The following is a 12,019-nucleotide window of genomic DNA, read 5'->3' on the forward strand; positions in this document are numbered from 1 at the left end:
CGTCTAGATAAAGAAAACGTGATTGTGGGAAGTTGTGGGTTCGATCTCCGGTTGAGTCATATCAAAAGACTTTGAAATTTGTATTCACTACTTGTCCCACTCTAGAGGCGCTGCATATCGACGTTAGGGTGACGACGGGTTAGCTCAAAGTCAGAATAAATGTATCCAAAAGGGTTGACATACCGGTGCTTTCTTGCGGCTGTCGCGTCTCAATATAATTTTATAGTCTGTTCGATTGATTCAAATTGAATGTTCTCCTCCTGAACCCAAGTTACATGACGTTAACCAAAATCAATCAATCAATCAATCAATTAATCAATATATCTATCAATATATCAACCCATCAATCAATTTCCAATTTTCTTCTTTGTGGTTCCATATTGGTTAGACAAATTTCCTTAAATTCACTTAAATTGATTAATGTTTTCTGGTTGGTTGGTGTCTTCAGCAAACCCGATTATTTTGGTAGTGTGACTAATCCCAAACTTAATAACATTTAGATTACGAACCGAATCAAAATATTATAGCCAATTGTATTATCCTTGCTATGGTATGTTACTATTTGTTTCATTGTACGTTTACTTTCAGGGTAGCTGTATGTCAATTTATGGTATGTATTCGAATAACATTAGTGCTATATTGTATATTCGTGTCATTTATAAAAGGACCTCTCTATCTTTTTCTGTTTGTTGTAAGTTATATGCAATCATTACGGTCGCTGCTTTCAATAATAATACCTTGCTACTTCAATATCTTATATGTGCAGTACTCAAACTTGTATTGTTAATGTAAATATTTTAAAGATATATTATCACTTAATTTTTATCACTTAATTTGCAGTTTTTTGAGTGTCAAAATTGTCCAGGCATCATTACTGATCCAAAGTGGAACCAACAATGGTATTTAGTAAGTAGTCGTTAACACATTTATATTGCTAATGGTTTTCGAAAATTGGCGAACAAAAATAAAATATCATAAAAACATATATATAATGATAATAATAAATTAAATGCCGCATTTTCAATAAATGGACGACATTTCAAACAACCTGACACGCTCACAAAAAATGCTTGATAATTTCAGTATCATTACTTAAACACATTTTAACTCCTAATTTACATTATGTATTTTCACAACTCGCTGGATTTCACGTTGAATGAACAAAATCATTCGAAACAAAACAAATCAACCTTATTCCTCAGTAGTTATGTATAATGACAGCTTTCGAATTTAATTTGAAATAATAAGCATGAAAACTATACTTCATCGTCATTCACACATAGCCGATTTCAAAAATGTTTAAACTGAATTTGTTAATGAATTTTTTGCCCTTACTGTGGGTGATAAGATATGGTAAACCAGTCATTAGTCTAAAAAGCATTAATGAGGGTGATATATTATCGTAATTAAACTCTTTAGCACACCCCAAGACACGATAAACATGATCTGAATGTGATGCCAGCGTGGAGGATGTGTATAAATGGTTCAGGAATTACAGTGGGTGTAGTCGACCTTGGGGTCGATGATCACTATGATTTGCATGTTGTGAGTACACAGTTATACCAATATAATAAATACCCGGGTGTCACAAACATGTTGTAAATTGTTTGTTTTTAACAAGCCATATGATAGAATAACAATGGCATAACAAGACAAAGTTTTCCCGCCAATAACCTTCTTTTGAAAGGGACTTTTAATTCCCCTTCTTTTAGACGTCAGGACATTTAACTTTACTGGTGTTGGTCCGTGTGTATGTCCATCTCGTAATTATTGGTTGCTAAATCTTAGCGGATTGCTAGCCACTGACAGTATTTTACAACTGTCTAATTTTGGTGATAAAGTGTGATGCCTTATGACATTTATCTCAATATCTGTATAATGTTAAAAAAACAATGCCCGGTATTTTTTTTCAGATGAAAATTGTGCATTTTACCAGATAAAATGAAATGCTCATTTGTTTTCTAGAATTTTTACTGGTTTATTTTAGCCTAATCATTTGATTTGTGTCTCTGCCACATAAGTTTGTGGTGACTATGTTAAAGTATATGTTACCTATTCGCTAGTTTTTTTTCACGAAATCAATTGTCAAACAAACGCGTAAGCAAACAAGCTTTAAAGCTTTAAGCTTGAATTCGATCTGAAAACGTTAAATAACGGATCCCAATAAACTGGCTATACTTATGATCGCCGAGTGAAATCCTACATTCCGATATCTTAGTTTATATTTCTGTATGGATTTAAATTCAATTGATAGATGTGTAAAACAAACTTATCCTTGTGAAACGATGCGATGTAATAATATCTGGAGAGTGAAAAAAAAAAAAAAAAAAAAAAAAAAAAAACGACAGGAACCATACATTAAAAAAACCCTCAAAACATCGTGAACCTGTTTAATGAAGGTGTCCTTGGACTCAGAATATCTTAGGATGGTCCAAGGATCTGTCTGTGTCTAAAGTATGTTTACCGAAGATGTCGTAAGTTAAAAATCTCTTTATTTCGGACCGAATTTTAGGACATAAAACAAGTATCATTTTAAGATAAAACACGAGGTTAAGTAAACAAGCTGACGTATTTCACATGGAACTTCGCAGGCAATGTATATCAGAAGAAACAAAATGTTGAGTTTAATGAAAGTTTCTTCCGAAATTTGAATTTTGGTGGGATTTTTAGTAACGTTTGATAGCTTGCTGAACAAGATGGCTTTATTTTTCTCGTCCCCATCTAAATAACCTGAAGTTCTGTTTCGGTGATATTAGGATTCCTTTTTCTACTCGTCCAAAATGCAATGAATTATACATGTACGATAAGGTATTTAAGGGAAAAAAAGCCATAGACAAAAAAAAAGACAAAACAGAAAAAAAGGAATACAAAACAAAACAAAACCAGAACCAAAAAAAAACAAAAAAACAAAAAAAAAACAAAAAACAAAAAGCCAAAAAAAAAAAAAAGAGTTTTTTCTACATGTAAGAAGTAAACTTCGGTTAGATTGATGTGTAGTTAACCTTTTGTTTTGCATTTTGTAGACACGTATTTGTCAATAAATGTGTATACGCAGATTATTTCGAGCAGGTTATTCACTTTGGGAATAAACATTCTAACTGGAATACCATACAAACATACTAAATTACGCAGTTCTTGTGTAATTAATTTAAAGATAATTGCTTTGATGTAGTTACATATATACTCTTCATTATAGGACAGACATATCAGTGTTCGCTACCAACTTGCTAGAATTCCTGAAAGGCGGTTTTATAACAATTATAACAACGAAATAGATATTAAAAAAGTACTCCGGTAAGTAAATCGAAAGTAACTATCTTAAAACATAGCATATGTTATGTTTTAATATATAAACTAAATGAGTTTACATGTATTTGAAATCATCATAATTTAAAAAAAAACGACCAACATGAATATCAAAATCAAGTCAACACTTCCTGTAAAATTCAACCTCGCTGGTCGCTGAAATCATGTCCAGATGATTTTGAGAGGGTAACACAGTTTGTTTAAAAGAACTAATCTTTCCTGAGGCTGTGAGCTACTGTGACCTATATGTCATCGTTCTGTTACCGTAGATTTTATTACTTTTCGTTGTCGGGGCCTTTCTTACTTGAAGGTGTGTTTACTCTGACTGAAGACATTTGGTGATCTATGTAAGTATTTACTATTTTTATAGGGGTTATACGATGGTGCATTTGTTGTGTCTCACCATATCTGTTCTTTTTTTCAACTATCTAAGAAGTCGGCTTTGTACCTGCATTTTCTAGCCAACGTGATATGAAACACAGGAGCTGCTGAATTATTACTACATAACAATGGATGGTGGAAAATAGGAAAATAAAAAATCTTTGACAATTGTCGTGGAGTTTAGTTAGAAATACCCGAAATGAAGGTCAGATGAGGAAGATTTCTGTGTTTCTAGTGTGTTCTTCATTGTTAGCTTATTTTTGGATTGATTAAATGAAGTTAGTCCGCAAAATGTGGTTTATTCAGTGATAAAATATCAATTAGCGAAAACTGTAACTAAAGGCATGACACCCGCTATGTAGAAAAATGATGGAGATTTAGTGTCGATCGGTATGCCTATTATCTGTTGAAACAAGTGTCCACCAAACTAGACAAAACAAGTCTGTTGTGCGGACTGCGTAAATATATTAGTGGGTTTCAATTAAAAAAAATCACCCTCTGAAGCCATACTATATGCTTGCATGTGAATGGGAGATCAGTTAAGTGTTTTAAGTAATTCAAGAAATCATTTTTAGACGACTGCAAACAATATTTCGGTCGTATAATAGTGTCACCCTGTCGTCGTCGTTTCTGACGTCCATTAACTTGACTTTATTTTCGAAAACGTGTGTGAAACTTATCCAATCTTTTTAAAATTTTCATACATTATGGATGTTTGCCCCACCACTTTCGGAAATAAGGGGCTAAAAGCGGGAAAATAGGTGTTATCATAAGAATTGACCGAACGAGCTTATTGCTGATCCGATTTTTTTTAATATTCAGATGTCAATCTGTTCTTAATCTTTTAAAGAGTAGGCTTATCTTTAACTGTTTCGGAGATCAAGGGGTACGAAATGGAGGTTTGCCCCAAAAATGTATTTTTTTAAAATTTTTAGTCGGATTTCGAATTTTTATGAAAATCCCTGTTTGCGTTTTTCAATCATATTTCAAATATTTCTTACCGTTTTCGATTTAAAAGGGGTCCAAGAGGGCTGCACCCCCTAATTCAAACCTTTTTATTTTTAAAAATGCGTTTAAATGGTGAGTATTTCTGTTAGCTGCATGTGTGTAATTGCATTAAATAGAGTAGAATGAGTGGAAAAATTGAAAATTTATGCAGTGTAATAATGAAATTAAAAAAGATTAATAGTTCATTTTCATCTGTTATCTCAAACTTGCATTCTGTTTTCATATAGTAAAGTGCTCATAATTCTGAACCGTTTGAAATTGAATGCTGTATCCGTACTTGCCCAACTGTCCAGTGTTCAACCTCTGCGGTCGTATCAAGCTGCGATTTGTGAAGCATTCTATTCGTAGATACTGTTTTTTTTTTTAAAATTCTATGGCTAATATTTTGGCCAAAAGAAGCAACTACGACGAACGATTGACACATCTACACCCCACACCGTTCCAAAAATGCTTCCCTAACACATAAGAACTATGGGTTTACAATGAAAATATAATAATTTTACCATTCAGTCAATCAAAACAAAAAACACGTGTTCCGGTTGATAGAGAACTTTTAGTTGTATTGAATTCAATTATTTTAATAACCAAAAGATAAGTCTTTTAATTTAAATAATTGAATAGTATTTTCTATTCGGGTTTTTAGGAATTTCAGAGTTACTGAACTTTTCATAGCGTTCTATCTTATTAACAAATTTAAGAAGTTCTAAAACGTATTTCTACTGATGTTTTAAATAACAGCATTGAGATTTTAACCATTTTAAGAATTATTCCCTTTATATTTTCTTCTTTGATAGTCTGAATAAACAAAATATACTTTTCCATGACAAATCATAGTTCTAATGCGGTAGCCGTTTCTTAATCTATGTGACATATAGGTATGTCAGTTATTCATCATATGTGAATACTTAAACCACAAAGACTATCAATATAATTGTTAGCACATACAACCGTAAAAAAATCATAGATCACTGACAAAATGGCTAAATATTGAAATCCTGAAAATTCCTTTATTATTTTACAATGACTGTGACCAGAAAGGTTTCTTCGTCATAAATGCAAAAGGGATACATTTGAATTTTGTACAGTTTGTGTATGCTATGGCATTACGCGCGATGTTCTTACATTAAAGCGTAACAGAACGCCAGGATTACCAGATATGCATTTTTTACTATTAGAGGAAAACGTCGTTGTTCTCTAATGAGACATTCCTGTAAGACTGCGAAAAAGTGACGATAATATAATCTTATACAACGGAAAATGATAAGACATGGATTTTATTAAAATTGAGAAAAATAACATTCTTCATAAAATTCATGAAATTAAACCCGTGAAAGAGCATTACTAAACAAACCAAAGCTACTAACTTCAGTCAGTCTCGTAATTCGGGCCAAAATTTGAAGTTCAACTATTCGGTAAGCCTTAGTAAAATAGCTCATATTTCAAAACTTTACGTCTTGACGGTAATTTTGCTTAGCAATTATTTATTTTAGCAAAATAACATTTATTTACATATAAAATTATTATCCTTTCTTTATTTTAAATATTCGTTCTTTGCTTCTACAATCAGTTTGCTGTTTTCATTTTTCATACAGTACATATTTCTTCTCTCAATATTTGGACGAATTAGTCTTACGAGACATCAAACATAATACAATATTACCAATACGACGACCGGAACCTCCTATTTTTAAGACAATGATATGTTTTACAGTCATTTGGTATCAACTTGCAAAATAGTAGTTTAGTATATATGATTAATGAAAAATGTTACCTGTGACAAGCTAAAAATATCGAATTTAAAAAGTTATAACTCTTAAACTGTGAAACTGTTGAACACGAAATTGCTGCCTAATATTTTGTTATTTTTATCCTTTTTATGCCCTTATATTTCAAAATAGATAAGGAGAAAGTGTTTTTTTTTGTCGCACGAAGATGAGGATTATTGGGCATTATTCTAACCATATCTGATTATTCATTGGAGTTCTCTGTCTTAAGTGTGAATTGAAGGTGTGTTAGTAATTATTTGTTATTATTGATAACTTGGATGTTTTATTCTTTTCAGTCACGGAACTAGAGTAGCTGGTATTATTGCTGGAAAAAAGAATGATATTGGTATCATTGGCATTGCATTTGAAGCTACAATAGCAGGTAATTTAATTCATTATTGTTCTACCGCGGTTCGAGTTGGGTAATAAGGGCCCTTCGTTTTGTTCGTGCGTGTGTCCGTCCATCATGTTTTTTTTTAGTTTACTCATATTATTGAAGTATTAAAATAATGTCTAACGGTTTTTTTTTTCAATCCTCAATGCTTTACTGTGAACCATGAAATGCAGGACAAGATTGATTTCAAGCTTCCAGGTTTTTTTCCCATATACTTGAAGACAATTTTGGGGTTAAATTTTTGAAATATTCTTTTAGAGTAGGTGCAATGTAGATATCATTTGTGGTAAAATTAGCGAGAAATTGAAGTTTCAACCTAAAACCGCCTTAATCTACCCCTGACAACCCATGCTTTACAAATTTTAGGGGGGCACGCCTGCCACGCCCCCGCCTGAATCCGCTCCTGTGTCAATATATTCAAAGGGGTCGTTATATAACGTATTCTGTAGTTAATATTTTACATAAGTAAAACTGCATTTTTGAAGTGATATTGCATTTTGCGTATTCAAAGTTGGGACTGTGTATGTTATTTTTCCTTTCTGTAGACATAAGAGTTGGTTCATCGACTGTCTTTGAAACCTTGAACATTGAATACCTGCATCACCATTCTAATATCATTGACGTATACAGCTGTAGTTTCTCTAATTTCCACACCGGGGCAAAAACTTACCCACTGAAACCGGACCAACAGCGGGCTTTTACACTTGGAACATCACAGGTGTTGTACACTTTATGATTTAGAGACTGACAATGTTTGTTGAAAAAAAATCTATTTTTTTTTTACATATTTCATATGGAAACTTATTTTTTTTATTATGTTTAAAGTTGTTTTTGTTGATTATGTTTAAATATTTATTTTTGTATACGAAGTCATAATTCATTCCAGTGCTAAATATTTTTTGTCTTCATATCATGCTTTAAAGCGGGTGGTAGATGTCCATGATTATTGCGAGGATGTCCTGTTTATTCGGTATTACACATTTACTTTTGTAGCCTATCATCATAGCTAATCTCCAACCTGTTTCTTTACAGTTTTGTCTTTATTAAAAAAACCTACTCGACTTTAAACAGGATTAATATGAAAATACCAGTTTAACAATATTATAAAAAAATATATCACATGTACTGACCGAGTCATTCCTTAAATGCATGCCTTTTTTATGGTTCTCATTTTTTACGAGTGATTGTTGTACGTATATCTCGTGATCGCTTCCGAACTTAATTTGATTAATCTTGGACCATCTCACAGATTCAAGACAAAACAAGACAAGTTTATTTTGCTAACTCTAGCACGATTAAGTGCTACAAGAACAATATATAAACAAGTATTTAACAATGTGGCAAACAGTGAGAAAGAAAACATGGATATCAACAACTTAAATGAAAATCAACAAATATGTCAAAAACATGAAATATTTTTCTAGTTTCCATGAAAATATACATAACCTTACAAACAATTCTTTTATTACAAATGGACAATAAAGCCTGCATCTTGATAGAAGACGGGTTTAGAGTGAAAAAAAAAAAAACTTGGAATATATTGAATAATATTTCTCAGTTCCACTAACTCATGGTTGCTACAAATAAAAAGATAATGATATTCATTTCCAACTTCTTGATAATTACACAAAGGGCATTGCTTATCCTGGTATAGTACATTATGCCAGCGACATACTTCAATTGGCAATTTAAAATTTGAACACCTGAATTTGCAAAAAAGTTAAACGATCTGCATTGTTAAATACAGATTGGTATTTTTCTAGTTTGAAATCTGTTTTAAAAGTAAGATACAACCTTCCCCTAGAAGATTGTTCCATTTCAGAAACTAGTCTCTGATAAAATTGGTCTACTAGTCTTTGTTTTAGTATATTTTTATAGCTCCAATATTTGGTGTTATTATAATTGGTTTGACCATAGATAGATACATTCACACTCATCAAATTCATTAAATATCCAGCTTAGAATCATGCAAAATGTGATTCATGGGTTAAAAGCCTACATATTTTTATTTTGATATTTTGTTTGAATTGCCATAGTAAACAGAAATAAACATTCAATTTTTCATATAACTCGTGTTCTAATGAGATAAAAGTTATATAGAATGCACTGTATATTTCAAAATTAAGGGAGATAACTCTGTAAATGACACTCAAATACAATAGAATCTATTGGATTTTCAATGTCGATTATCTCTTAAGAGCAGGCAGATTTCAATGAATAATTACACATTTCATAGTATAGACCCATAAAACAACTTGATTACAAAAATAAAAATATGTAGCCTTTTTTGGGGTAAATCACATTTTTCAGATTTTGCATGATTCTTACAAAGACAGCTACTTAATATATTCATCTCTTATATGGTCAAATCCAGCAGCCTTGCTATACTTTAAATTCGATACGATTTGTTTCAATTCCATCCTCGGTGATTCGGCAATTTAAGATGGCATCAAATTCATTTTGCTGGAAATCCGGAAGGACAAAATTATCATGGTCGTGTTGTTCATCTTTGTGAAGCTTTTTGAAGTGCTCGTATAGTAAGTTCGGTGGTATCTGTGGATTTGTCTATTGCTTGAAGTTGTATCTATTCAAAATGTTCCAAAATTCATTTATATTGGTTTTAGATGTGTTCCGTATAGTTTCTGTTCTAAACGTAGTACTGTTGATGTTTGGCATAACTCCTTGACAGTTCCTTTTTATACACTTTAGGTTACAGACCACTAATTCAACCAATGAGCATTTGGAACGTAGGCAAAAATAGTCCTACGCAGAAATTACCCCTGTTCCTCATAGTGCTGTGAAAAAAGTTCTCATCTTATTTAAAAAATTTAAACAGTTTCTGAAAGGAAAAACATTTCTGTACATTTTATAGGTGCATTTTGCTTCTTGTGATGTGAAGCCTAATCTCCATAATGATTTTTAAATATACCCCTATCTTGTGAAAACACTGGGATTTCCCATGCTATTTATAGACCCTTCACTTCCGGTGACCAGTACTGCACTGCAAGTCTGCTAACCCCACATGCCATTCTGAGGATTGTGAGCTGACATATGTAGAATCATGCGGATATATAGTCCTCTGCAGGTTAAAGTTAAGGTAAAGTCCACAGAAGCCATTGAATATTGTGAAATTAGCATAGAAGCCTATGGGAAGTGGAATTAGTGGTTTTTAGCCTTAACTTCAAAATGGTATCTTTCCACACTTAGATCGTTATTCATTACGCTGCCTTTAGTTTAGTTCTTTTTAGCTCAAAATCACTGAACTACCTCTACTAGCGGGGCCATATCAGATTAGTACATTTGTGATGAAATTGTATGTGCTTGTTTTTGAAACATTGATGAACGGAACAAAAATGTGTATATTCCTCGAGGGAAAATGATGCTCTTTTGTTGATTATATAAAGTGCACAGATGTCTAGATTTATTGAGTGCAAAAATTGATTTCAATTGGTTCTTCCCAAGTCAAAATCTGGGACGCACTTATACACACATAACAATGTCAATGTATTAATAATTTCATACATTTTAAACATGGTTTTATGGGGGAATATATTTCAAATGACACGGATACTTTATATGTGCAGGAAGTGTTTGTCTGCTACCCGGAAATAAATATAAAACAATCAGTATATCTTTTCTATATATGCAATATTTTGTGTATAAAAATATTATTAAGTCAAGAAGAATAAGATAGATATGGCCATATAACCTTATATCATTTTTAGGGATGATATTTTATTATGTCTTCTTGTCACATGTAGGGAAGAAACGGATTAGGTTCGGTGTATGTATTTGCCTCAGGTAATTCTGGAGGTACAGAAGATAACTTGTTTCGTGATAGCTGTGCCTATGATAGACTGATTACCAATAGATTTGTTATAACTGTAGCTGGTAAGATTTAATTGTTTTCTTGCACATCTTTTATTCATTCTAGAGAGCAGTATGCAATAAACACAAAAACAAGAAAACACGACACCCCCGTGTCCACTTCTGAAAAAAAAGACAAAACATATAGGACATCTCAGAAGTCTTTTAAATGGAAAAACAAAATTGGAAGCGCAAAATCTTACCATATACTAAAGTGTGAAAGTTACATCAAGTCCTATTCTGCGGTTTAGAGGAGTACCGGTTAAAAAGATAGTCCTGGTGTCACACGAACGGGCGTACGTACAGCGTGATCACTATATATACACCTTCCGCTTTTCAATAAAAGGACTAAAACAAAATCATTTCATGAAATTTTAACTTCCAATGTTTGGACAGTAACATGTTTAAAGTGTATTGATATCTTTGATTTGTACAATAAAGTTGCCAAACACAGAAGTTTTGAGTTATAGCCCTTACTGATTAGAAACTGGGATCAAAAAGGGACCAGAAGCTTAAAAACCTAAATATATGTGTATGGATCGCTATGAATTTGTATTATACTAAAGATTTTTGGGCTTACCTGATCACACGAATGCACCAGGGCCAAAAAGTGGAGAAAAAAAACTTTTCTAGTTTCAAAAAAAAATAACTTGTATAAAAACGTACATATCTTTATGATATTGTACTATTGGCTTTCACACCACAAAAGGAAAGTTTTGATTGACACAGAGTGTAATGGTCCTTACCTTTTTTGAATGAAGAACAAAAAAGAGTCAGAGATAAGCAATTGCTTCAATCTTGTATAAATTGCTTATTTCCGTCGTCTATATACACATTTAATAAGTTTGGCCTCTTTTATCGTGGTCAGAATTTTTTCCAAATTAAGAGGTGTAGCAAGTTTGATGTTGTGTCCATACTTATTCAAGGTGTTTAGGGTTTAATGTTTACGGTGGTATAAAGCTTGGCGTTGAAAAGCTTTTTATTATATACATATTCTACGAAAGACCGGTAGTGCAATGACTTCTTTCACATTTCCCGATTGACGCGAGACATTTCTTATATCCAAGTATACATTTCCTTCAAAGCATATTCAGCATTGAATAATTTTACTTGAATTAAATAAATTGATTTTATTCTTTGTATCCTAAAAGAAAATCTATTTAAAGCTGAGAGTATTTTTCAGGAGTTCAGCACAATCTGGAAAAGTTACCTTCGGGAGAAGAATGCAGTGCAATGTTGATAGCAGCTTTTACGGCCAAACCCGGATCTAGAGACCATAGAATAGTATATATATTTT

General features: G+C 32.3%; 1 protein-coding gene across 1 annotated transcript in view; it reads left to right on the forward strand.

Annotated features, from left to right (window-relative positions):
* LOC148623519 (furin-like) overlaps positions 1-12,019 on the forward strand; it is a 61,939-nt gene that overhangs the window by 5,679 nt on the left and 44,241 nt on the right. Inside the window, exons 3-10 of the mRNA XM_088564858.1 lie at positions 589-610; positions 841-906; positions 1,420-1,545; positions 3,197-3,294; positions 6,758-6,843; positions 7,401-7,573; positions 10,617-10,746; positions 11,906-12,006. Of these exons, the coding sequence (XP_088420984.1) occupies positions 589-610; positions 841-906; positions 1,420-1,545; positions 3,197-3,294; positions 6,758-6,843; positions 7,401-7,573; positions 10,617-10,746; positions 11,906-12,006 (802 nt within the window). The remainder of the gene's footprint in view (positions 1-588; positions 611-840; positions 907-1,419; positions 1,546-3,196; positions 3,295-6,757; positions 6,844-7,400; positions 7,574-10,616; positions 10,747-11,905; positions 12,007-12,019) is intronic.

The sequence above is a fragment of the Perna viridis genome, chromosome 2 (assembly GCF_037379345.1).
Source record: "Perna viridis isolate PV_CMFRI_1.1 ecotype Kerala chromosome 2, ASM3737934v1, whole genome shotgun sequence".
Taxonomy (NCBI): Eukaryota; Metazoa; Mollusca; class Bivalvia; order Mytilida; family Mytilidae; genus Perna; species Perna viridis.